This window comes from Panulirus ornatus, chromosome 43 (genome assembly GCF_036320965.1).
Source record: "Panulirus ornatus isolate Po-2019 chromosome 43, ASM3632096v1, whole genome shotgun sequence".
Classification (NCBI taxonomy): Eukaryota; Metazoa; Arthropoda; class Malacostraca; order Decapoda; family Palinuridae; genus Panulirus; species Panulirus ornatus.
In genome coordinates, this window is record NC_092266.1 from 19,109,189 (window position 1) to 19,135,974 (window position 26,786).

Sequence of the window (26,786 nt, forward strand, 5' to 3'; positions counted from 1 at the left end):
GGACACTGAAGTGGCTAGCCTAGAGAAACTGGTCTGCAAAGGTACCAATGAAGCACCACTTGACGAGTGATCAAAATTTTAACAAATATAGTCCATACCACTCACATCAATAATCAATAAGCAATCTACATGGAATTTTCTGAATGTCAGTACTCCAGAAGTTCAAAAAAGAAATACTTTTATGTGATAAACATTACTATTTTAATTCAGAATAATCATAATGCTCTCTTGATCTTGTGGTGTTTGCTGGTACACGTAAAAGATGATGTGCACAGCAGACTTTGGGTTTAGGGCAGAAAATATGTGCTGGCACTCCCTCTGGTGAACCAGAAAGGAGTTTCCAGGAGGAGTTACTCTAGAAAGAGTGCCTGTGTGACACCACCTTAACATGGAGCTCAACCTATCAAAAAAAGTCTAAAAGATTGGTCATGTAAATCTTTCCCTAAAACCGTGTTGCTTCCCAGTAAGAAAGTTTCTCCTTTGCAAATACATAATCATCTGCTTTCTGATTATCTTTCCAATTTTTTACAAACCACACTTGATAGAGAGACTGGTCTGCAATTCTGAATAGTTTTCCAAATTACCTTCTTTTCCTTTTAACCTCTCAACAGATTTTTCTGTCCACTCCTGAAGAATCCTTTTTTTCCATGTGTATGAGAGCATTTTTATTCTTACAAAATAAAACAAATAATATAAAAGCAAATCTAGCCATGTAAAGTTCGCAGAGAAGTTGAGCCATCAGTATCAGTATCATGAGCGTACAGTACAGAGCATTACAACTAAGCTAAATTCATCATTATTTTCTCATTACAACTAAGCTAAATTCATCATTATTTTCTCAACCTTAAATACTGATTAGATGATTGTAACACTAGTTTTATTATTATTTTCTCTACCTTATATACTGATTGAATGATTATGCTAAATTTATCATTATTTCCTCTACCTTGTAAACAGATTGAATAATCATCAATTTGCTTTCTCTGATAATCACCATAATATGTACTTAAACTCTTAAAGGTAAAATCTAAAAGGATATCTTTATATATATAAGCAAAGGCTTGGAAATTCTGGCTATCACATAAACTTATTTACAAACTGTAATACTTCCCTCTCTCAATCAGACTACAATTTATGAATGTACATGCTGGCCATACCATTTGACAAAATCATGTTGCAGGTTCTTGTAGGTAGGTACACCACCATTCCTTACATGATCAACTCACCTCACACCACATGTTGTCCTAAGACTTTTAATATCTAATATGTCCATCATCTTTCTTTCTACTGTTGTTAAAGGCCCAAGATTCACATACATTAAATACTGACTTATCCTTCCACAATCCATGCATCCAGGAATTCAACCCCAGCTTTCACCCTACAGGACTCTATTACTTCCAATGCTCCTCATTTGTACTAACACTCAAACCATTCTGTCTCATACCCCTGCTGCATTCCAGCATCTTGCTTTTGTGCTTTTGTTATCATCTACTTTCATTTTTCTCCATTCACACACACTCCGAAATTCTATCACCAGATTCTGGAGTTTTTCTCTAAAGTCACCTATCAAAGCTGCATCATCTGCAAACAGCTCTCTATTCAACTCCCATAACCCCCATACCAATCACACCAAGGACCTGCCCTAATGCTAGCACCCCTGCATTCATCTTCCTTTCCACTCTGTCCATAAACAGACTAAACAATTACAGCTGGTGGGTAGACTGGTCATCTGGGCTTTAGACCCATCAACTCCCATCAATGTCAAGTTACAACCACCTACCAATCTTTGACACCTTCTTCAAGAGTTAGAGATAATTCTATGACCACATGCACTTTCACTCTGTATATGGCCCTTCATAACCACAGAGACATCAGCACATCCTTGACACACACCCACCTTTGCTGCAAACTACTCACCCTCCTCCACTCCTACTTGAACCAAAACCTTAATCTACTAGTACTTTACCAGTAATATTTCCTCATTACATTTAGTAATTTTCCATTTACCCTATACATTCATAATACCTTCCATAAGCCTCCCTCTCAATAGTATAACATGCTTTCTTCATATCTACTCTCATTATTACCATACAACCCCAGGACCCCTTCTTCAAGGGTTCCTGCAACTTCAAGGCTGTATTGCGGTCAGAAGGGCAGAAAGAATGGACTCTTTCAGAATGAGTTGTTCTTTAACAAGATTGCACTCTGATCTATTAACCTCACTGAAGGTGACTTTTCACTCATGGCATTACCACAAACAGGCTGAGTTTGCCACAAAAAATTCACTTTCTCCAATATCTTTCACACAAATGTATATAAATACTATACACTATAAAGATTTTATTTTTTTCATGTAGGGGGCTCTAGTCACAGAAATATAGTAGAGAAAATTGTGAAAGAGAAAAGAAGAGAAAAGAGAAAGTATTTACAAATTATGAAGGATATGAAAAATCTGCCTTTTTAAAATGTACTAGTCCTTCTCCACAAAAATGAGTATGACCACATACCTTTGCACACATGCATCATCAGCATAATAATGTAAAATGAAGACTAGCAATGCAACAATAAAGGCCTGTGGTAGAAACTGCAGAGCCCCTGGGTCTGGTGTGTCCTGTAACATTAAAGGATATTAACAATTACAGAAAGAATAATCCTAGTCAAAAATAACTTTCATGTGATACACCATTCTATACCCAAAAGAGGGACACTTACTCCTGCCAGACAGTATAAAAAAAAAAAGAGCCAATTAAAAATCAAACTGCTGGTATCACCCATACACCAACCAAATCAATACTTAGGATTCCCACCAGCCAGGAGGCAATATTCAGAGTTAAGATTACAAGTGGTGCTAATCTATGAGATGTAAAACACATGTGGTACTAGTCTCCCTTATTTACAGAGTGATGAATTCGCAAGTGCCCAGTCTGCACATATGTTTTTAATACTTGATCACTGTTTCCTACATTAGCGAGGTCTTTTTTTCATACTATTCGCCATTTCCCACGTTAGCGAGGTAGCATTAAGAACAGAGGACTGAGCCTTTGAGGGAATATCTTCCCTTGGCCCCCTTCTCTGTTTCTTCTTTTGGAAAATTAAAAACGAGAGTGGAGGATTTCCAGCTCCCCGCTCCCTTCCCTTTTAGTTGCCTTCTAAGACTTGCAGGGAATACGTGGGAAAGGCCACATCCGCTCACATAACCACATACACACATATACTTAGTCCTGCCAGGTAGTATATAAAAATGAACCAGTAAAAAATTGAACCTCAAGTAACACCCATACACTTATCAAATCAATACTTAGGATTCCTACCATTTGATGGCTTCAAAGTCAGCCAGGAGGCATTATTCAGAGTAAAGATTATCAGTGGTGCTAATCTAAATGGCATACACCACAGGAGGTACTGGTCTTCCCTACTTCCAGTGTGATGAATTCATAAGTACCCAAGCTGCATATATGCAGTTTACTTTTTCTTTTTCATAACTGACCACCATTTCTTACTTTACTGAGGTAGCACCAGCAAACAGATGAAGAAAGGTCACATCCACTAACATATAAATATACATATATGCACATACATATACATATTTCATTATCATATCTAGTCACCGTCTCCCGCATCAGCGAGGTAGCGCAAGGAAACAGACAAAAGAATGGCCCAAGCCACCCACATTCACATGTATATACATAAACTCCCACATACACACACACATATACATACCTACACATTTCAACGTATACATACATATACATACACAGACATATACATATATACACATGCACATATCCATACATGCTGCATTCATCCATTCTCGTCGCCACCCTGCCACACATGAAATGGCACCGCCCTCCCCCTGCGCGCGCTAGGTAGTGCTAAGGAAAGACAACAAAGGCCACATTCATTCACACTTGGTCTCTGGCTGTCATGTGTAATGCACCAAAACCACAGCTCCCTTTCCACATCCAGGCCCCACAAAACTTTCCATGGTTTACCCCAGACGCTTCACATGACCTGGTTCAATCCACTGACAACATGTCGACCCTGGTATACCACATCATTCTAATTCACTCTATTCCTTGTACTCCTTTCACCCTCCTGTATATTCAGGCCCCAATCACTCAAAATCTTTTTTACTCCAACCTTCTACCTCCAATTTGGTCTCCCACTTCTCCTTGTTCCCTCCACCTCAGACACGCATATCCTCTTTGCCAATCTTTCCTCACTCATTCTCTCCATGCGACCAAACCATTTCAAAACACCCTCTTCTGCTCTCTCAACCACACTCTTTTTACTAACACACATCTCTTACCCTTTTATTACATACTCAATTAAACCACCTCATGCCACACATTGTCCTTAAACATTTCATTTCCAACACATCCATCCTCCTCCGCACAACCCTATTTATAGCCCATGCCTCACAACCATATAACATTGTTGGAACCACTATTCCTTCAAACATACCCATTTTTGCTCTCCGAGATAACGTTCTAGCCTTCCACACATTCACCCCCTCCCCCATCCTGTGACTCACTTCCACTTCCATGGTTCCATCCGCTGGTAAATCCACTCCCAGATATCTAAAACACCTCACTTCCTCCAGTTTTTCTCCATTCAAACTTACCTCCCAATTAACTTGTCCCTTAACCATACTGAACCTAATAACCTTGCTCTTATTCACATTTACTCTTAACTTTCTTCTTTCACACACTCTACCAAACTCAGTAACCAAATTTTGCAGTTTCTCATCTGAATCAGCCACCAGCGCTGTATCATCAGCGAACAACTGACTCTTTTCCCAAGCCCTCTCATTCACAACAGACTGCATACTTGCCCCTCTCTCCAAAACTCTTGCATTCACCTCCCTAACAACCTCATCCATAAACAAATTAAACAACCATGGAGACATCACACACCTCTGTCACAAACAGATATTCTCTGAGAACCAATCACTTTCCTCTATCCCGACAGAAACAAAAGCCACATTTGTTCACACTCAGTTTCTAGTTGTCAAGTGTAATGCACCAAAACCACAGCTCCCTATCCATTCTATGCTCAGTGTCTCCTGGTATTTCTTCACACAAGTCTTTTTTCCAAGTTCACTTACTTTCACTACCCTTTTCTCACTTATATAATTTCATCATTTCTGAAAAACATCTACAAATCTTCATCCTTGACTCCTCTAGGTAATGATCAGCTGCCCGTCTAAGCACATTCACATTCAAGAGTTTCTATTTTGCATGCCTATTAATCAGTTGGGAATCCAATAATGCCTGCTGACCATCTTTCCTACTCACCACTTATGCTTATGTATGTCCCCCACTTTAAAACAGGTATTCCCAATCACCAGTCCTTTGTCAGCATACAACTCTACAATGTTCACCATTTTTATTCAAACTATCAATTACCCCATATCCCTCAATTAAATCTTCAACTGCCATGTATATATATTTTTTTCATACTTATTCCTCAAATCCTGCAATACCAAGGCAGCACAAGGACCACATGAATAACAGCCTCTTTCACTCACATCCACTCTCTACCTTGTTAGGTCTGAGAGAAGGGAGTTTGAGTAAAAAAATATGACTATCTATCTATCTATATCTCTGAAACCTGTTCCCTTTAGGAACTCTCTCAAAGGGGGGTGGCCATGGCAAAAGAATCTCTATAACTGATGAACTCCAAAGCTGCTTTTTTGCCTTTAATGCCTCACCCTTAACAGGCCATGGGTACAGAACAACTCTAGCTCAGTGTTTTCACAGGGTCCTACCTAATGTTTCTACTAACTTCTACCTAATGTTCCCACCTGATGTTCCTATCTACTACTTCTATCTAATGCACCTGTTTACTACTACTTCTATCTATTGCTCCTACCATTTTGCCAAAAGGCAGGGCTAGCACATAGTGCTCACTGTAGGAAAAATTTAGAGTTATGGAGAATGAGTTGTGTGAGTTAAGTGTTGTCAAGAGTTATGTATGAAAACATGAGACTGCATATTTGTGGACAGAATGCCAGCAGTCCACATGCGGGTGAGGCACAAAAATTTGACTAAAGGGACAAATGATGGAGGTCCATTATACCTAATATTAAGGTGGAACAGAAAAATAACAATGAAACAGGGGAAGAAGTATCAGAATGTAAGAAGGAAAGGATATCACTGATGCCCTGTAGGAAGTGATAGAAGTTAAAACTACATTTGCAAAAGTACAGAGACTGTTAGAAATAACTGTGTGGCAAACATTTACATTTAATATAGTCATAAAAAAGGTAGCTAATAGTATTCAAGACATAAATATGGATTTTTTTGAGAGGAAATGGTTAATAAGAAAGTAAATGGACAATTTTAATGAATAACAGAAATAAAGATTTTGGATATTTGGTACAAGCAATAGACAATTATGTTACTGTGATATGGAAACAAAGACAGAATGTTTGTGTAAAGACTGGAACAGAAGAGTATTTCGCAAAGACTAGTGAAAGTGAGTGTTGATGAAAAATATAGTAGAAGGACAGAGGAATGCATGCAAAATGGAGTTAACATGAAGGAAAGTGAAGAGATGTGTGAGAATATGAAGAAACCTCTACATGGGCTTTACTGCTGCACTAGAAGTTGGCTTACAGAACATCATCAGGCACATACAAAAAACGAAATAATTATAAGCATAAAACATTTATGAAAATGAAATGCAAAGTCAGACTACATTGGGAGCTTGTCTCATATACATACCTGTGTCAGCCAAATCATAAAGGCAAGAGGACAAAGGAATGTTGCAGAGGCAATAGCGGTTAAAGCATGTAAATGCTTGGATCCTCCAACATCTAGAGCTAATCGACGCCCACCATTGTTGACATATGCTTGAAGGCAGAGAGTCAGCAAAAGCACTACAATACCACCCTAGTGTCAAGAGAAGTAAATTTTCATAAATCCAGATGAAAATTAGAGAGCAATCAAAAACATTTGCAGCTGATCTGTGCATTAACTTTAAGGCTAGACCACAGCCATCTGAAATATTTCAACAAACGTTTGTACGCATCATTTACTTTTAAACATTTCACAGTTGTATAAAAATTTGAATGCCCTTCCCCCATTTCATAGTGGAAACACTTAAAGCCACTTAGCAATGAAGAGCGAAAGATTTTTCAGCTCTATGTCTTTCTTGGTATGTATCAGGTATCAACGTTACTTGCAATACATATCTACTACAAAAATCAATTTCATAAATATTTCAGCCACTTGCACAAAAAGCATATGAAGTGAAACATAATGGATTAATACCTCATGATCTGAAAGCCCTGCCCAGGCTAACAGATAGTACAGTAGATGGCTGATACCATGATGCTGTTGCCCTTCTGGATGTTCTGTTGCCTTGTTTAAGTCATTATCAAACAAAACAAGGGAAAGGACACCAAGGACAAACCAAAATGAGCCTCGTAGTTTCCCTGGGCCACCAATACCTGGAAAGTTACATGTTTCCATGATTCACACTGTAATGTAAACTAATGGCTAATAATAACACTGATGAAAAACAGCAAAACATATAATGAGATGGGAAAGGAAAAGAAAAATAACAGCATTAACAATCTCGCCCTCTAAAAAGATGTATGAATAACTTATTCTGAAAAAAAAAATACTGTGCAGAAAAGGAGACAAGTATTATTTCTCAAACATATACCCTCTTTGTCAATCTCTCCTCATTCATTCTCTCCATATGTCACAGCCACTTCAGCACACCCTCTTCAGCTTCCTCAACCATATTTTTCTTAAAATCAAATCTCTTTAATATTTCTTATTAGATCAACTTTCTTGCATAGCATATTGTTCTCAAATATCTAGCTTCCAAAACATTCACCCTCTTTCAACTGCTTTCATCTAGAGCTCATGCCTCACATCAATAAAACACCATCAGGACTACTATACCTTCAAACATACCCATCTAAGCAAACTCAGAGAGTGCCTCCCATCCACTCTATAACTAACTTCAGCTCCCATAGTTCCATTTGCTGCCACGTCCACCTGTATCTAAAACACTTCACTTCTTCCAAAATTTCCCCATTCATACTTACACCCAAATTAACATGTCTCTCTCCACTGATAAACCTAATAACCTTGCTTTTATTCACATTCACTCTCGACTTTCTCCTTTCACAATGCAGTTTCTCACTTGAATTTGACACAATTGCCATATCATCAGTAAACAATAACTGATTCATCTCCTAAGCTGCTCCACCCCTAACAGACAGCAGACCTGCTCCTGTCTCTAAAACTTTTGCATTCACCTCCCTCACCACCCCATCCATAATCAAATCAAACAGTTATGGTGACATATGTAGTCCTGCTGTAGACCCACATTCACCTGGAATCACTCATCTTCCTCTAATCCTTCTTATCCATATACTTTACTTTCTCATTTAAAAAACCTCTTCACTAATATTAGAAGCATTCCTCCCACACCACATATCTGTAACACCTTCCACAAAGCATCTCTATCACATTCATCATATGCTTTCTTCAGACCAATAAATGTAACATGAATCTGTTCCTCTATGAATTTCTCACACAAATTCTTCAGACCAAAAACTCAATCTACACATCTATCATTCCTAAAGCCACATTGTTCCTCACTAATCCGAAGCTCTCTGCATGCCACCACACTCTCAATCACCACTCTCCCACACAACTTACTATCTACACGCACTGAATTCATATTTCTGTAATGTGAACATTCACTTTGTCCCACTTGTCTTTATACAGCCACACTATACACTATACACTGTACACTGACAGCACGTCGATCCCGGTATACCACATCGTTCCAATTCACTCTATTCCTTGCATGCCTTTCACCCTCTTGCATGTTCAGGCCCTGATCACTCAAAATCTTTTTCACTCCATCTTTCCACCTCCAATTTGGTCTCCCACTTCTCCTCGTTCCCTCCACCTTTGACACATATATCCTCTTGGTCAATCTTTCCTCACTCATTCTCTCCATGTGACCAAACCATTTCAAAACACCCTCTTCTGCTCTCTCAACCACACTCTTTTTATTTCCACACATCTCTCTTACCGTTACTTACTCGATCAAACCACCTCACACCACATATTTGGAAGACGAAGTGAGCACTGACGAATAAAATGATTATTGGGAAAATACAGTTTAGGATTAGGATACTGCAAAATATTCATAGGATGATAAAATGCAAAAGAGAATGCTGTTATCCACAATAATGTAGAAAACTTAGTCAAATGATTCTCATGATATAATGCAATGCAAATTATTTTCTTTCACCTCAGATACCTATTTACCATTTCAATTTTTATTATACTCTTCAATTTCCCTTTATTCTTACTATACTCTAATTGTTCATGGAGCATCATATTTTTCTCTCTAATCCATCTCCATTTCATAAATTCCCACAGACTACATCATCAGCTGACACTTTAATCTTATCCTTATTCATTTTACCTTTTCAAAACTAAATTCATCAAAATATTCTTGTTTCTTATCCACCAATCTCAGTCCACAAACTAAAAACAAAACCACGTCCAAAAACTTCTACAATACTCTCTAGCCCTGATGGTGTAATATAAGTATTCATCTTAAAATGCCGATAATATATTCCAGTTACCTTTGAGAACTGCACTCCAGACAGCAAGCACAACAACATCAGCATGCTCACTCAGCAGCACTGTGCGTAATGGTCCTACATGAGCCAGTCCATAAAACCACAAGAGATTTAGGCATGTCTGTACAAATGCATGTCTAGCAATATTAATCCAAACAGCTTGCTGCAATTTTTTGCTTCCTGTGAAAGGTCGATACACAATGCCATACACTAAAGAACATCTGTGAAAGAAAATAAAAATCAGTGGAAGAAAGAATATGCAAAAACCCTAATCCTATACATAAAAGAATGATTATTAGAATACAAATCCTAAAATCATAAAAAAATTACTAGCACTGTAAAAGCAAAACTGGACTAGTCATATGGGTGCCAAGAACTGCTTTAAAGGAGTGCAAGATTCTGCAAATATATAAACCCCAAAAGATCAAAATACACTAAATTATGTTAGGTTTATTGATATCCATCATGAGGATTGCCCAACCTTAAACAGGATATCATTTCACGGCTGGTCAGCTCTGTTCACAGACTCTCAACCTTGCAAAATTCTTTTGCATTTTGAGTCATGTTAGATTTATCTCTCATTGGTGAAAATTCACAAGACCATTTCCAAATTGAGCAAAAATATGACAATGGTTTCATCTAAATAAAAAGTGGTGCAAGATATGCTCATCATGTAATAGGTAAAAGAAATGTCATTGCGATACATCTGAAAATATGCCAGGAATGGATGGAGGCAAGCAAGTATGAATATGTATATGTCTGTGTATGTGTATGTATATATGTATATGTTGATATGTATATGTATATATGCATGTATGGGCATTTATGTATATATACATGAGTGGATGGGATGTTATTACATCAGTGGGGTTGAGGGACAAGTTAATTGGGATGTAAGTTTGAATGGAGAAAAATTGGAGGAATTGAAGTGTTTTAGATATCTGAGAGTGGACTTTGTGTACTTTTTCATGGTTAGGGGTGAGGTTGGTTTGTAACTGAGTATCTATGTGAGTTCTGTGGGAGAAGAGAAGTCACTGGAATTAATCAGAAGTGCTTCTTGGTTAGGCACTGGATGAGTGTAATAAGTTTGGATCATCTTTAATGTACACTAAAGTTGGCTGCTGAGTGTCCCATAGCTTGTTATGTTGAGAAAGGAGGGCCAATGTGTAGTTTGGCTTTCAGTGATTAGGTTGATGATGGCAGTACCTAGAGTTTGGATTTGTTCTCTAATTTCTAGAGATGGAGGATAGTTCCATCTGAGCTGGATTCTTTGTTCTATGAGACATGTAGCCTATGGGAAGAAGTTTGGGTTATATATTTTTCTATGCCCTTGTGGTATATGCTTTTTGCTGGTTTGGTTGATGTTGATGAAGTGTGTGCTGACATGATTTAGGGATCTGAAATCATATAGAATTTAGGAGCTTTGTTCCATGCACTGCAGGCTTGCTAATCTGATTTCCTGTAGCGTTTGTAAGACTTTTTGATGGTTGTGTGGATTAGATGGGCAAGTGGTCAGAGGAAACTTTGTGTAGTGAGCTGAATGTGATGTCTGACAAGGTCAGCTTCATCCAATCCATGGTTCAACTGTTCCTGTTTTGAAGCCACTCAAACAAGGGATCGGGCATATCGGGCTTGGCAAAACTCTCCTTCCACTGGCTCCCATTCAGCATTTATCACTGCCCATAATCACTGCACAGTGTTCCTTTATTCAAAAGAAGTACGATAATATCTCCTCATCATCCACTGATAACTCTTTCTGGTCTTTAGCTAAAGGAATCTCTAACAACTTCTGTTGCTCTACCTTTCCATCACTTTTCCGTTCTGACAGCACTATAGCTGTCTCTCCCACTGACAAAGCAACTCCCTTTAGTTCCTGTTTCTCCGCTAACTCCACCTTGGATGACTCCAACATTCCTTCACCCCTTGATGTTTCTCTCACTAATCCTAATGCCCCCTCCTGCAATCTTTTTCAGACTGTCCAAAAATTGCTTCTTTCTCTGGACAAGGGCAAGACTTATGGTCCTGATGGCATCCATCCCCGTATAGTGAAAGAGTGTGCCTCTGAACTTTCATCTGTGCTTGCTCACCTGTTCCGTTTCTGTTTAAAAACCAATATTTGCCTTCTAAAATTTGCTTCTCCTTGGATACATGCCTTGATACATCCTATCCCTAAGATAGATGAGTGTTCTAACCCCTCTAACTATCATTCTGTTAATTTGACATCATACATTTCCAGTCTGTGAATTCCCCCTCAACTCACATCTCCTTATACCTCTCAAATATCAGTCTTCTCTCTAATCACCAGTATTGCTTCCATAAGGCGAGATCCACTGGTGATATTCTTTCCCATCTTAATAATGTCTGGTCATCCTTGAAAGATTTTGGGGTCATATGTAGTGGTCTTGACATATCTAAGGCTTTTGACAGGGTGTGGTACACCCTTAAAAACCATTCCTCTTACACTACCCTTGGGATCTACTTGTTAATCTCAGCTTCATACTATGGACATATACAATTTGTATGCTTACTTTTGTCTATATCACTTGTTTTTGCATGTATTTCATTTCTCACTAGGAAACATAATCTAGGCACAATTTCCTCCTCTAATTCTCTATGTATTTCTTTCATTTCTTACTTAGAAACAGATAATCTGGGCTTACCTATCTCCCCTATTTCTCTCCCATGCCCCTTGGGAATCTATGCATTAACTTCAATACTATATCAAGGCCACATAGGGTACCATATCTTTTTTTTTCCATACCCTTCACTTCTACGTGTATTTCTTTCATTCTTGAATGAGAAACAGATAATTTGAAGACTACATTTTTCAGTCCAAATTATGATCCACATTTTGAGTCTCCCATTGTTTTTGGACACTGAAATTTACACTTTCCCTAACATGATACATTAGTTTTGTGAAACGTAAATTCCCTTCACACACACTGCATACAGACTCTGTACATCCTGTGATTTTCTTGTCAATTCACTGTTCAATTCAGCCCATCTCTTGTGCTAGTTTCCTGGGCTCCAGTTCCCCATGCTCTTCCTCTCATCTCTCTCTGTACCTAACTCAATTTCTCTCTCATTATTCACATCATAGCTTGTGGTGGCTTCTTGGTCTCCACTCTCTACCTTTCTTTCCACAAATGAGCCAATGTCTAAAGTGAGATCCTGAACATTTTCCTTACTGTCACCTCGCATAGTATTGCCTACCTCTTCCTCCATGACTTTGTGTTACATGTCTAAAGTGCCTTTCTGATCACCTTCTGGCTCAACATTCTGCATTTCTGAATCTGAAGCTTCCATTTGAAACCTCAATTGTCTTGTGTTTTTGATGGAAATTGTTTGGTGAGATTTTCTATTTGCTGTAGGGCGATGTCAATGACTTACATCTATTGGGTATGCAGAAGCTCCTAGTTACACATTCTTCTGAAATTACATTTCTGACTGCTTGTGTTCTATTATAGCTTAATATTTGCACATGGGAACTTGTATATTTGTAGGTTTACCAGTACATTCAATCTACCTTTTTCACTCTTGCCAATGCAATTAAGTTTTCCCATTAATTTTGGAGATATGATTCACAACTGGTTTTTGCATGGAGTATATATGAGCTTATATAAGATACCCATTTTTGGTTTTGATTCTCCAACTGGATTGCCAGAGTATTTTTCTTTTTCCCAGGCAAAAGTTGTCTTCTGTAATATTCCTAGCATTTAGAGAAAGTTACAGTGCTACATTATATTCAATTTTTGATGCATTCTTGATTAAAAACTTTCTGCCACATTTTGAAAGGCAACAGGTTCACCTCTGGTGTTTTAGTGGTCAAATTTATTTTTTTTGGTCAATATTACCTTTAATTTCTTCACAGGAGTTATTAAGATGGATGAAACTAATGCCGAGAAAGCATTTTTCAGTCATAAATAATGCAGTATCAAATAATAAGGTACAGAAGGAAAGAATTTATGGGAATGTTGCTCCTACTGTATCAAAATTTGCAATATAGTAAGTTTCTCCAATGTGACAACAGGTACAGAACCATCTATCTGGAGAGCTTGGAACCAGAAGTGACCCGGGTTTCAGGATTTTCCGGTTTTTTGAAACACAGCCTAATATACATGTAAAATACAAAATAAACAATGAAGAATAAAGAACGAAATTGTATTGAAGAGATACATACAAATCAATAACCTTCTAAAGTAGGGTCTATTTGACCTACAGAGCTCATCACATTCAAAACCAACCTGTTTCAAATATATCCAGATTTCTGGAACTTCCAGTTTTCTGGAATTCAGGTAAATGGTTTGGTACTTGTAATAAATTGGTATACCTCAAATTTCAGAGGTATAAGTTTGTTGAGTATTCCTGGTAAATTATATGGGAGGGTATTGATTGAGAGGGTGAAGGCATGTACAGAGCATCAGATTGGGGAAGAGCAGTGTGGTTTCAGAAGTGGTAGAGGATGTGTGGATCAGGTGTTTGCTTTGAAGAATGTATGTGAGAAATACTTAGAAAAGCAAATGGATTTGTATGTAGCATTTATGGATCTGGAGAAGGCATATGATAGAGTTGATAGAGATGCTCTGTGGAAGGTATTAAGAATATATGGTGTGGGAGGCAAGTTGTTAGAAGCAGTGAAAAGTTTTTATCGAGGATGTAAGGCATGTGTACGTGTAGGAAGAGAGGAAAGTGATTGGCTCTCGGTGAATGTAGGTTTGTGGCAGGGGTGTGTGATGTCTCCATGGTTGTTTAATTTGTTTATGGATGGGGTTGTTAGGGAGGTGAATGCAAGAGTTTTGGAAAGAGGGGCAAGGATGAAGTCTGTTGTGGATGAGAGAGCTTGGGAAGTGAGTCAGTTGTTGTTTGCTGATGATACAGCGCTGGTGGCTGATTCATGTGAGAAACTGCAGAAGCTGGTGACTGAGTTTGGTAAAGTGTGTGAAAGAAGAAAGTTAAGAGTAAATGTGAATAAGAGCAAGGTTATTAGGTACAGTAGGGTTGAGGGTCAAGTCAAATGGGAGGTAAGTTTGAATGGAGAAAAACTGGAGGAAGTAAAGTGTTTTAGATATCTGGGAGTGGATCTGGCAGTGGATGGAACCATGGAATCGGAAGTGGATCATAGGGTGGGGGAGGGGGCGAAAATCCTGGGAGCCTTGAAGAATGTGTGGAAGTCGAAAACATTATCTCGGAAAGCAAAAATGGGTATGTTTGAAGGAATAGTGGTTCCAACAATGTTGTATGGTTGCGAGGCGTGGGCTATGGATAGAGTTGTGCGCAGGAGGGTGGATGTGCTGGAAATGAGATGTTTGAGGACAATGTATGGTGTGAGGTGGTTTGATCGAGTAAGTAACGTAAGGGTAAGAGAGATGTGTGGAAATAAAAAGAGCGTGGTTGAGAGAGCAGAAGAGGATGTTTTGAAATGGTTTGGGCACATGGAGAGAATGAGTAAGGGAAGATTGACCAAGAGGATATATGTGTCGGACGTGGAGGGAAAGAGGAGAAGTGGGAGACCAAATTGGAGGTGGAAAGATGGAGTGAAAAAGATTTTGTGTGATCGGGGCCTGAACATGCAGGAGGGTGAAAGGCGGGCAAGGAATAGAGTGAATTGGATCGATGTGGTATACCGGGGTTGATGTGCTGTCAGTGGATTGAAATCAGGGCATGTGAAGCATCTGGGGTGAACCATGGAAAGCTGTATAGGTATGTATATTTGAGTGTGTGGACGTGTATGTATATACATGTGTATGGGGATGGGTTGGGCCATTTCTTTCGTCTGTCTCCTTACGCGGGAGACAGCGACAAAAAAAAAAAAAAAATATTTTTCTATGTGACAACTATACACTATCAACCGATACTTTATAAACAATGAACAAAATCTGTTCATGTTACAAGAATACCAAAAATATCACAAAAATAATCTTGTCAAAGTCAGTGTTATAACAGATAATTTAGTGGAAATAGTTCCCATAACTCATTTTCACAATTCTGGCACTAATTCTGATTTAAGTTTTAAATTAACATCACTAAAAATATTTTGTTCCATACATAAAACTTAACAATTAATACTTAATATATAAGATATTTGCTGGTCGTACAGGAAAAACATGTTAACCTATGTTACTTACCACTTATGAAAAATGTAAAGTATTTAACTAATCTCAATCCTCATTTTCACAATTCTGATTTAAGTTTTTAATTAACATCACTAAAAATATTCTGTTCCATACATAAAACTTATCAATTAATACTTAATATATAAGCATCATATTTGCTGGTCATACAGGAAAAACATGTTAACCTATCTTACTTACCACTTATGAAAAATGTAAAGTATTTAACTAATCTCAATCTTGTTAAAAGTTCCATTCACACAAAATTCCTTCTTTTTTTAGTTTATCAAATTGACATGAAATTTACTCAAAAAGGAGGCTTTGCTGACATCTTATGTACAGAAACATTCACAAGGCACACAGACACACTTCAGTGGGCCTGTTGCATCTCAACACTTCATGAACAGTTTGCCCCTCATCTATGACTCTCTGCTAAATGCTCAACTGGTCATTTCTATTTGATTCATTGGAGGTTCATATCAAACATACGATAAATCACATCATGAAATGAAAACATTTTTACTACATACTCTTTTCATTTGCTTAAATTAGTAGTAGCAATCAAAAGCATCACTGTCAAGTTAATGTCTGATGTCAGTTAATCCAGGAACATATGTACATATTCATACCTGCTGCCTTCATCCACATTCATTCACACTCAGTCTAGCTGTCATGTGTAATGAACTGAAACCACATCTCCCTATCTGCATCCAAGTCCCACAGACCTTTCCATGGTTTACCCAAGATGTTTCACATGCCCTGCTTCAGTCCATTGACTGCATGTCGACCTTGGTATACCACATCATTCCAATTCACTCTATTCCTTGCACGCCTTACCCTCCCGTATGTTCAGGCCCTGATCACTCAAAATCTTTTTCACTTTATCCTTCCACCTCTAATTTGGTCTCTTGCTTCTCCTTGTTACCTCCATCTCTGATATATGTATCCTCTTTGTCAATCTTTCCTGACTCACTTCCTCCATATGCTTAAGCCACTTCAACACACCCTCTTCTGCTCTCTCAACCACACTATATATATTTCCACATATCTCTCTTACCCTTTTATTATATATATGTGGAAGGTGAGAACATTATCTTGGAGAGCAAAAATGGGTATGTTTGAAGGAATAGTGGTTCCAACAATGTTATATGGTTGCGAGGCATGGGCTAGAGATAGGGTTGTGCGGAGGAGGGTGGATGTGTAGGAAATACAATGTGTTGTGAGGTGATTTGATCGAGTAAGTAATGAAAGGGTAAGAGAGATGTGTTGTAAAAAAAAGTGTGTAGTTGAGGGAGCAGAAGAGGGTGTGTTCAAATGGTTTGGTCACATGGAGAGAATGAGAGAGGAAAGATTGACAATAAGAATATATGTGTCAGAGGTAGAGTGAACGAGGAGAAGTGGGAGACCAAACTTAAGGTGGAAGGATGGAGTGAAAAAATTTTTGAACAATCAGGGCCTGAACATACAGGAGGGTGAAAGGCATGCAAGGAATAGAGTGAACTGGAACGATGTGGTATACCAGGGCTGACGTGCTGTCAATGGATTGAACCAGGGCATGTGAAACATCTTGGGTAAATCATGGAAAGTTTTGTCTGTGTATGTATATTATGTATACATTGAAATGTATATGTATGTAAATGTGCACGTGTGGGCATTTATGTATATATGAGTGTATGTAGCTGGGTTTTGGAAGGGGGTATATAAAGTGCATAAAGCAAGAGAACAAATGGGAACATCGGTGAAGGGGACAAATGGGGAGGTATAACAAGTAATGGTGAAGTGGAGAGATGAAGTGAGCATTTTGAAAGTTTGTTGAATGAGTTTGATGATAGAGTGGCAGGTACAGGGTGTCTTGGTCAAGGTGGTGTGTGAAGTGAGAGGGTCAGGGAAACTGGTTTGATAAACAGAGATGAGGCAGTGAAAGCTTTGCGGAAGACGAAAGCCAGCAAGGCAGCAGGTTTGGAAGGTATTGCAGTGGAATTTATCAAAAAAGGGGGTGACTGTGCTGTTGACTGGTTGGTAAGAATATTCAATGTATGTATGGTTCATAGTGAAGTGCCTAAGGACTGGCAGAATGCATGCATAGTGCCATTGTAAAAGGCAAAGGGGATAAAGGTGAGTGTTCAAATTGCAGAGGTATAAGTTTGTTGAGTATTCGTGGGAAATTATATGGGAGGGTATTGATTGAGAGGGTGAAAGCATGTACAGAGCATCAGACTGGGGAAGAGCAGTGTGGTTTCAGAAGTGGTAGAGGATGTGTGGACCAGGTGTTTGCTTTGAAGAATGTAATGTGAGAAATACTTTGAAAAACAGATGGATTTGTATGTAGCATTTATGGATCTGAAGAAGGTATATGATAAAGTTGATAGAGATGCTATGTGGAAGTTAAGTTGCTAGAAGCAGTGAAAAGTTTTTATCAAAGATGTAAGGCATGTGCATGAGTAGGAATAGAGGAAAGCGATTGGTTCTCGGTGAATGTTGGTTTGCGACAGGGGTGTGTGATGTCTCCATGGTTGTTTTATTTGTTTATGGATGGGGATGTTAGGGAGGTAAATACAAGAGTTTTGGAGAGAGGGGCAAGTATACAGACTGTTGTGGATGAGAGGGCTTGGGAAGTGAGTCAGTTGCTGTTCGCTGATGATACAGTGGTGGTGACTGATTCGGGTGTGGACGTGTATGTATATACATGTGTATGTGGGTGGGTTGGGCCATTCTTTCGTCTGTTTCCTTGCACTACCTCACTAATGCGGGAGACAGCAACAAAGTATGATAAAAAAATAAAATAAAAAAAAATATAACTAAAAAGCTACAGTGACATTAAACAGCCCTGCCTCACATCCACAAGAATACCAGAACTTCTGCTCAACTCTCAGTTCCCTCTTATGCAGGAATTTGCTCCTCTATGGAAGGCTTTCATTCAATGCTCTTGTAACATTCATAACACTGGACTTTGTGAACTCCATAGGAAATAATGTGAATAATATTCAAACAAATATATTAGTCTTTCTGGATTTTCAACAAGTTAACTCATTTCATTATCTTGAATCAGGCAGTGAGATTATCTTCTGTTTGTCTGAATTGTCTGAACATGTTTTTGCCCTATCAATCACTTCCTTAGTTGCAACCACATTAATTTGTGGAAAATACAACTTAAGCTCAGATGTTTTAACTGTCCTGTTGTTATCCTCAGAAAACAATATAGAAGAAACTAAGTAAAAGTCAAGGAGAAGTTCAAAGTTAGAACATGAAGTTAACTTGAATACTTATGAACAGAAAATATTGCAGACTAACAGCTGATTGTAGGGAAGGAATAGTTAACCATTAATCAGAAGGTGTGGTCTAGAAAGGCAATCACTATAAGCAAAACAAGAAAAAAATATCCTTTATGAAATAATAGCACTGAAAAGTAACAGAAAAACATATAGCTGTCGTATCAGTCTTGTTTTGGCCTGGTTCACTGCTTAATGAAGGCCAGAAAAGGGTGTGGATGACATTCAACAGCTCCTTGTATAAAAGGGGAATGAAGATGTTTTTTCTACTTTTTTGTACAGTTAGGGGAAAGAGTTCTACATTTGTATGGTTCTGTCTCCTGAACTTCTATGCTATCAAGTAGCCTTTTAAACCTTTGTTAAACTACCAGCATTTACTGCCTCACTTTAGTTCATCTCAACCATTCACCACCCTAACACTAAACCAGTATATTCTAACATTCTTTCTATACGGCTTTTCGTTAGCATCTCTTGAAGAATTTCACTATGCTTGTTTTCACATAATACTTACATGTCATACACAGGCACAGTATTCGTGAAAAATAGCACAAATGATATATATAAAATAATATCCCTTTATTGCTAAAAGTGTGAGGAAGATTGTCAGTATGTGTGGGAAACACACTGAAGGACTAAATTCTTTCTTTATCATTAACATACATTCACACTCCACTCTACTTTCACATACATGCACAACACAAATAGTGAATAACATAAACATATTTAGAAGTGCTCTATAACAATTCACACAACAATACAAATATGTGTGAGGACAGTGAATGGCTGCCATGTCTGAGAAAGATACTGGATTTTTATCTTCTTTATAAAAGAAAAGGATCCCTTAACATGACAAGGTTATATTCCTGGAGATCTGATATTCAAATATATCACTATATGAGTCACAAAAATCCATGTGATAAGGAAAGTTATTTTCATGACCAAAAATTTGTCCCTCTTGAAAATATCACTAAATTGATATGACAAAGGATATGTTGCTTTGGGAAGAAGTAAGGTATTGTAATAATAAGAGAAACAGAACCTCTAAAATCCTACCTAACCTAACAGTGGGGAGGGGTATGTCGATATGGAAAAATGTCAGGTGCAGTAAAGTTCAGGGAAACAATTCTAACAATCAAAAGAAAGTATAAAAACCTTTCCTAAGCTGAGACTGGGAAGGGTTATGATAATACAAGAAAATTTAAAAGTAAGAGAAACTTTTTTGTATTCAATAGAACCTGTAAAAACCTTACCCAACTGTTAATGAGGAAGGATCTACTGATCTGGGAAACTGTCTGTTACCAAAGAAGTAAGGAAGTTCTTTAACTATAAAATTCAAAAGCCAATGTAAACATTACCTTAACTTCTGCCTGCATTCATCTTATTTTCTACTTGGAAGGAAAAAATAAAATAAGTGGTAGTTAATTCTGTGATACTCTTTGGAACTTTACTTAACCATAAAATAATGGTACATTTCTTATCAAAGTAAAAGAAAATGCAAAGTACAATAATTAACCAATCCATGAGTGACAAAATGTGAAAGCTCTTTCAAAATCACTGGATTCACATTCCAGCCACTAAAGGTTTGCCTTGTAAAGAAAAACCAATATTCAAACACATACTGAAATTCTAATTTTTTTTTTTTTTTTTTTTTTTTTTTTTTTGCCGCTGTCTCCCGCGTTTGCGAGGTAGCGCAATTCTAATACCTTGGTAAATAACAGTATCACATTCTGAAATGGGTAAACTTACATTTTCACGGTGAATGAAGCATGGGAAAATATGCTTTTGTTCCCAATAATGACAAAAATCAGTTTCAGGATTTGAATGATGTTGAGAACAATTAACACAAGGTTATGCTGGTCAGGGACTCTTATCTGAAGTCAGCTGTAGGAGTTCTATGCCAGGAACTCTTCATCCCATACATGGTTTTGCTTTCCAGGTGACAGGGTAGAAAATGTGGCTGATGTTGCAGATGAAGTCTGTGGTGGTGCTGATGATACACTTTTTATGGGGGTATTAACGACAAAGAGAAGAGACAGGCATTTGGACGATTTTTGCAGGGAAAAAATGCAATTGAGTGGGAGATGTATAAAAGAAAGAGACAGGAGGTCAAGAGAAAGGTGCAAGAGGTGAAAAAGAGGGCAAATGAGAGTTGGGGTAAGAGAGTATCATTAAATTTTAGGGAGAATAAAAAGATGTTCTGGAAGGAGGTAAATAAAGTGCGTAAGACAAGGGAGCAAATGGGAACTTCAGTGAAGGGCGCAAATGGGGAGGTGATAACAAGTAGTGGTGATGTGAGAAGGAGATGGAGTGAGTATTTTGAAGGTCTGTTGAATGTGTTTGATGATAGAGTGGCAGATATAGGGTGTTTTGGTCGAGGTGGTGTGCAAAGTGAGAGGGTTAGGGAAAATGATTTGGTAAACAGAGAAGAGTTAGTAAAAGCTTTGCGGAAGATGAAAGCCGGCAAGGCAGCAGGTTTGGATGGTGTTGCAGTGGAATTTATTAAAAAAGGGGGTGACTGTATTACTGACTGGTTGGTAAGGTTATTTAATGTATGTATGACTCATGGTGAGGTGCCTGAGGATTGGCGGAATGCGTGTATAGTGACATTGTACAAAGGCAAAGGGGATAAGAGTGAGTGCTCAAATTACAGAGGTATAAGTTTGTTGAGTATTCCAGGTAAATTATATGGGAGGGTATTGATTGAGAGGGTGAAGGCATGTACAGAGCATCAGATTGGGGAAGAGCAGTGTGGTTTCAGAAGTGGTAGAGGATGTGTGGATCAGGTGTTTGCTTTGAAGAATGTATGTGAGAAATACTTAGAAAAGCAAATGGATTTGTATGTAGCATTTATGGATCTGGAGAAGGCATATGATAGAGTTGATAGAGATGCTCTGTGGAAGGTATCAAGAATATATGGTGTGGGAGGCAAGTTGTTAGAAGCAGTGAAAAGTTTTTATCGAGGATGTAAGGCATGTGTACGTGTAGGAAGAAAGTGATTGGTTCTCAGTGAAAGTAGGTTTGCGGCAGGGGTGTGTGATGTCTCCATGGTTGTTTAATTTGTTTATGGATGGGGTTGTTAGGGAGGTGAATGCAAGAGTTTTGGAAAGAGGGGCAAGTATGAAGTCTGTTGGGGATGAGAGAGCTTGGGAAGTGAGTCAGTTGTTGTTCGCTGGTGATACAGCGCTGCTGGCTGATTCATGTGAGAAACTGCAGAAGCTGGTGACTGAGTTTGGTAAAGTGTGTGGAAGAAGAAAGTTAAGAGTGAATGTGAATAAGAGCAAGGTTATTAGGTACAGTAGGGTTGAGGGTCAAGTCAATTGGGAGGTAAGTTTGAATGGAGAAAAACTGGAGGAAGTAAAGTGTTTTAGATATCTGGGAGTGGATCTGGCAGTGGATGGAACCATGGAAGCGGAAGTGGATCATAGGGTGGGGAAGGGGGCAAAAATTCTGGGAGCCTTGAAGAATGTGTGGAAGTTGAGAACATTATCTCGGAAAGCAAAAATGGGTATGTTTGAAGGAATAGTGGTTCCAACAATGTTGTATGGTTGCGAGGCTTGGGCTATGGATAGAGTTGTGCGCAGGAGGATGGATGTGCTGGAAATGAGATGTTTGAGGACAATGTGTGGTGTGAGGTGGTTTGATCGAGTAAGTAACGTAAGGGTAAGAGAGATGTGTGGAAATAAAAAGAGCGTGGTTGAGAGAGCAGAAGAGGGTGTTTTGAAATGGTTTGGGCACATGGACAGAATGAGTGAGGAAAGATTGACCAAGAGGATACATGTGTCGGAGGTGGAGGGAACGAGGAGAAGTGGGAGACCAAATTGGAGGTGGAAAGATGGAGTGAAAAAGATTTTGTGTGATCGGGGCCTGAACATGCAGGAGGGTGAAAGGAGGGCAAGGAATAGAGTGAATTCGATCGATGTGGTATACCAGGGTTGACGTGCTGTCAGTGGATTGAATCAGGGTATGTGAAGCGTCTGGGGTAAACCATGGAAAGCTGTGTAGGTATGTACATTTGTGTGTGTGGACGTATGTATATACATGTGTATGGGGGTGGGTTGGGCCATTTCTTTCGTCTGTTTCCTTGTGCTACCTCGCAAACGCGGGAGACAGCGACAAAGCAAAAAAAAAAAAAAAAATTAACGACAAACTAATGAAAGATCAGCGGGGCAGTTGAAATTTGCAAGTTTTGTCCAGATTGCCACTAGAAATGGCTTCTTCAGTCAGAAAGAGAATATCTCAATAATAGGTTAGTGAACCTTTGTTCCTGATGAGAGTAAACTTTGCAAACGATGCAATTTTTTATTTAGCTTGATTTGTGTAAAAAGGATGGACTACACCTGATGAAACTGTGAACAGGCTCCATAATCAGTCCAGACTTGCATTTTGGTGAAACAACACAGCTCATGAGGAATACAAACATTCTCCTCCCTAAGTATGCATCAAAACAAGATATATATCAGAATATACTGTTTAATACAGGCAGTAAATGTAACTATTTTCAGAGCTGAAAACAAGTGCACTGCAAAAGATTTATGACATGATAGGTACTTCTGAATCTTAGTTGGATATCCAATATAAAGATCTTTCTAAATATGGAGCAATTTACTGAACAGTGAGCAGGAATTGGATATAAGTTTGTTAGAAAATAGCAGTAGGGTCAGTTTATTGGCCCAAACACATACAGCAGGGGGATATGAAAGACATAATGATAAGTTAGCAGAAATCTATACTGAACATGGTTCAATCATTGTGGGAGATTTTTGTAAATCAATATTTAAGTGAGAAGTTTCCCTTTCCAATAGATCTGGACACAGGCACCATCTAACTAACTGAAAAACCTGCACACATCAGGAACTAACAGATTAGATTTAGTTCAAGCTAATGATCTTGAAGTTAGAGAAAAAGTTTGATACAAGTACAATGAACTCCCATTTCATCTGTCAAGTAGACAAGAATCCACATATTTCAGCACAACAGTTAAAGGAAGAACAATCCTAGGCTACTTGGTCAAGTATCTATATGCACTATTCGTACCTGGCTTCATGATGACTTCAAATTCAAGAGGTGTACGCCTCGCAAGAAAATGCTTCTGACAGACAGCCTGTGCAAGAATAAACTCACATATACCAATAAATATTTGCAGTGTGTCAACAAAAAGTGAACAAGTGTTGTGGTCCAGTGAGGCAAGTATGAAGTCTGTTGGGGATGAGAGAGCTTGGGAAGTGAGTCAGTTGTTGTTCGCTGATGATACAGCGCTGGTGGCTGATTCATGTGAGAAACTGCAGAAGCTGGTGACTGAGTTTGGTAAAGTGTGTGGAAGAAGAAAGTTAAGAGTAAATGTGAATAAGAGCAAGGTTATTAGGTACAGTAGGGTTGAGGGTCAAGTCAATTGGGAGGTAAGTTTGAATGGAGAAAAACTGGAGGAAGTAAAGTGTTTTAGATATCTGGGAGTGGATCTGGCAGCGGATGGAACCATGGAAGCGGAAGTGGATCATAGGGTGGGGGAGGAGGCGAAAATCCTGGGAGCCTTGAAGAATGTGTGGAAGTTGAGAACATTATCTCGGAAAGCAAAAATGGGTATGTTTGAAGGAATAGTGGTTTCAACAGTTTTGTATGGTTGTGAGGCGTGGGCTATGGATAGAGTTGTGCGCAGGAGGATGGATGTGCTGGAAATGAGATGTTTGAGGACAATGTGTGGTGTGAGGTGGTTTGATCGAGTAAGTAACGTAAGGGTAAGAGAGATGTGTGGAAATAAAAAGAGCGTGGTTGAGAGAGCAGAAGAGGGTGTTTTGAAATGGTTTGGGCACATGGACAGAATGAGTGAGGAAAGATTGACCAAGAGGATATATGTGTCGGAGGTGGAGGGAACGAGGAGAAGTGGGAGACCGAATTGGAGGTGGAAAGATGGAGTGAAAAAGATTTTGTGTGATCGGGGCCTGAACATGCAGGAGGGTGAAAGGAGGGCAAGGAATAGAGTGAATTGGATTGATGTGGTATACCGGGGTTGACGTGCTGTCAGTGGATTGAATTAGGGCATGTGAAGCGTCTGGGGTAAACCATGGAAAGCTGTGTAGGTATGTATATTTGCGTGTGTGGACGTGTATGTATATACATGTGTATGGGGGTGGGTTGGGCCATTTCTTTCGTCTGTTTCCTTGCGCTACCTCGCAAACGCGGGAGACAGCGACAAAGCAAAAAAGAAAAAAAAAAGTGTATATATATGTGTACATTGAGATGTATAGGTATGTATTTTTGAGTGTGGACGTGTATGTATATACATGTGTATGGGGGTGGGTTGGGCCATTTCTTTCGTCTGTTTCCTTGCGCTACCTCGCAAACGCAGGAGAAAGCGACAAAGCAAAATAATAATAATATATATATATATTTTATTTTTTTATCATTACACACACATACATATTCATACTTGCTTGCCTTTATCCATTCCCAGTAACACCCCATCCCACAGGAAATAGCATTGCCATCCTATGTCCCAGCATGGTAGTACCAGGAAAACAGACAAAAAGTCCACATTCATTCACACTCAGTCTCTAGTTGTCATGTGTAATGCACTGAAAAAATGACTCCCTATTCACATCCAAGCTCCACAGACCTTTCCAAGGTTTACCCCAGACATTTCATATGATTTGGCTCAGTCCACTGACGGCAAGTCAACCCTGGTATACCACATCATTCCGATTCACTCTATTCCTTGCACGCCTTTCACCCTCCTGTATGTTCAGGCCCTAATCACTCAAAATCTTTTTCACTCCATCCTTCCACCTCCAATTTGGTCTCCAGCTTCTTGTTCCCTCCTTCTCTGACAAATATATCTTCTTTGTCAACCATTCCTCACTCTTTCTCTCCATTTGTCCAACCATTTCAACACACCCTCTTCTGCTCTCTCAACCACACTCTTTTTATTACCACATCTCTTTCATTACTTAATTGATCAAACTGCCTCAAACCACATATTGTAATCAAATATCTTACTTCCAAGACATCCACTATCCGTACAACCCTATTTACAGCCCATGCCTTGCAATCATATTACATTGTTAGAATCACTATTCCTTCAAACATACCCATTTTCACACTAAGAGATAGAGTGGCAGATATAGGGTGTTTTGGTCGGAGTGGTGTGCGAAGTGAGAGGGTCAAAAAGAATGGTTTGGTAAAGAGAGAAGAGGCAGTGAAAGCTTTGTGGAAGATGAAATCTGGCAGGTTTGGATGGGATTATAGTGGAATTTATTAAAAAATATGGTGTTTGAAGCAGATAGAGAAAGGATGGGAGTTTTTCTTGTGTTAAAAAGTAGTGTTGCATGTTCCACGAAAGTGCTGATGTTCTGTTTTCAAAATAGTGTCTGACAACAATTGGAATGTTGTGTGGACTGCTTAAGAGAGTTTACTATTTATGAAAACTCTGTTGCCATGGCAACCCCTTTGAGGGAGTTCCAGGAGACCAGGCACCATAGATATAGACACATAAAATAAAGTAACCAACAACTCAGGTGCACTAAAACTTCAGAAGAGGGTAAAGTGATGGAATTGTACCACTTAGATACGACATAAAGCACTGGTATGACATATTTCATGATGATAGGCAGCATGAAGAAGCCTTCATAAACAGAAAGAACATGCATATTTGAGGCCCAAGTTGAATTAGTCATGGAGGCTTTCCAGCACAGCCCAACAAATTACTTGCCATGGATAGTGAGTCTAAAATACTTACAGATATTAGATCAAGATGTATTGGTTACTTCTAGAGTTATCATTGTTCCGATC

The 26,786-nt window shown here is 38.7% G+C and overlaps 1 protein-coding gene across 3 annotated transcripts in view; it reads right to left on the bottom strand.

Annotated features, from left to right (window-relative positions):
• LOC139762366 (proton-coupled zinc antiporter SLC30A5-like) overlaps positions 1 to 26,786 on the bottom strand; it is a 90,960-nt gene that overhangs the window by 38,481 nt on the left and 25,693 nt on the right. For all 3 annotated transcript variants that reach the window (XM_071687137.1, XM_071687138.1, XM_071687139.1), the window contains exons 4-7: positions 9,629 to 9,846; positions 7,278 to 7,456; positions 6,729 to 6,896; positions 2,508 to 2,611 (exon numbers count right to left, since the gene is read on the bottom strand). In XM_071687137.1, the coding sequence (XP_071543238.1) occupies positions 2,508 to 2,611; positions 6,729 to 6,896; positions 7,278 to 7,456; positions 9,629 to 9,846 (669 nt within the window). The remainder of the gene's footprint in view (positions 1 to 2,507; positions 2,612 to 6,728; positions 6,897 to 7,277; positions 7,457 to 9,628; positions 9,847 to 26,786) is intronic.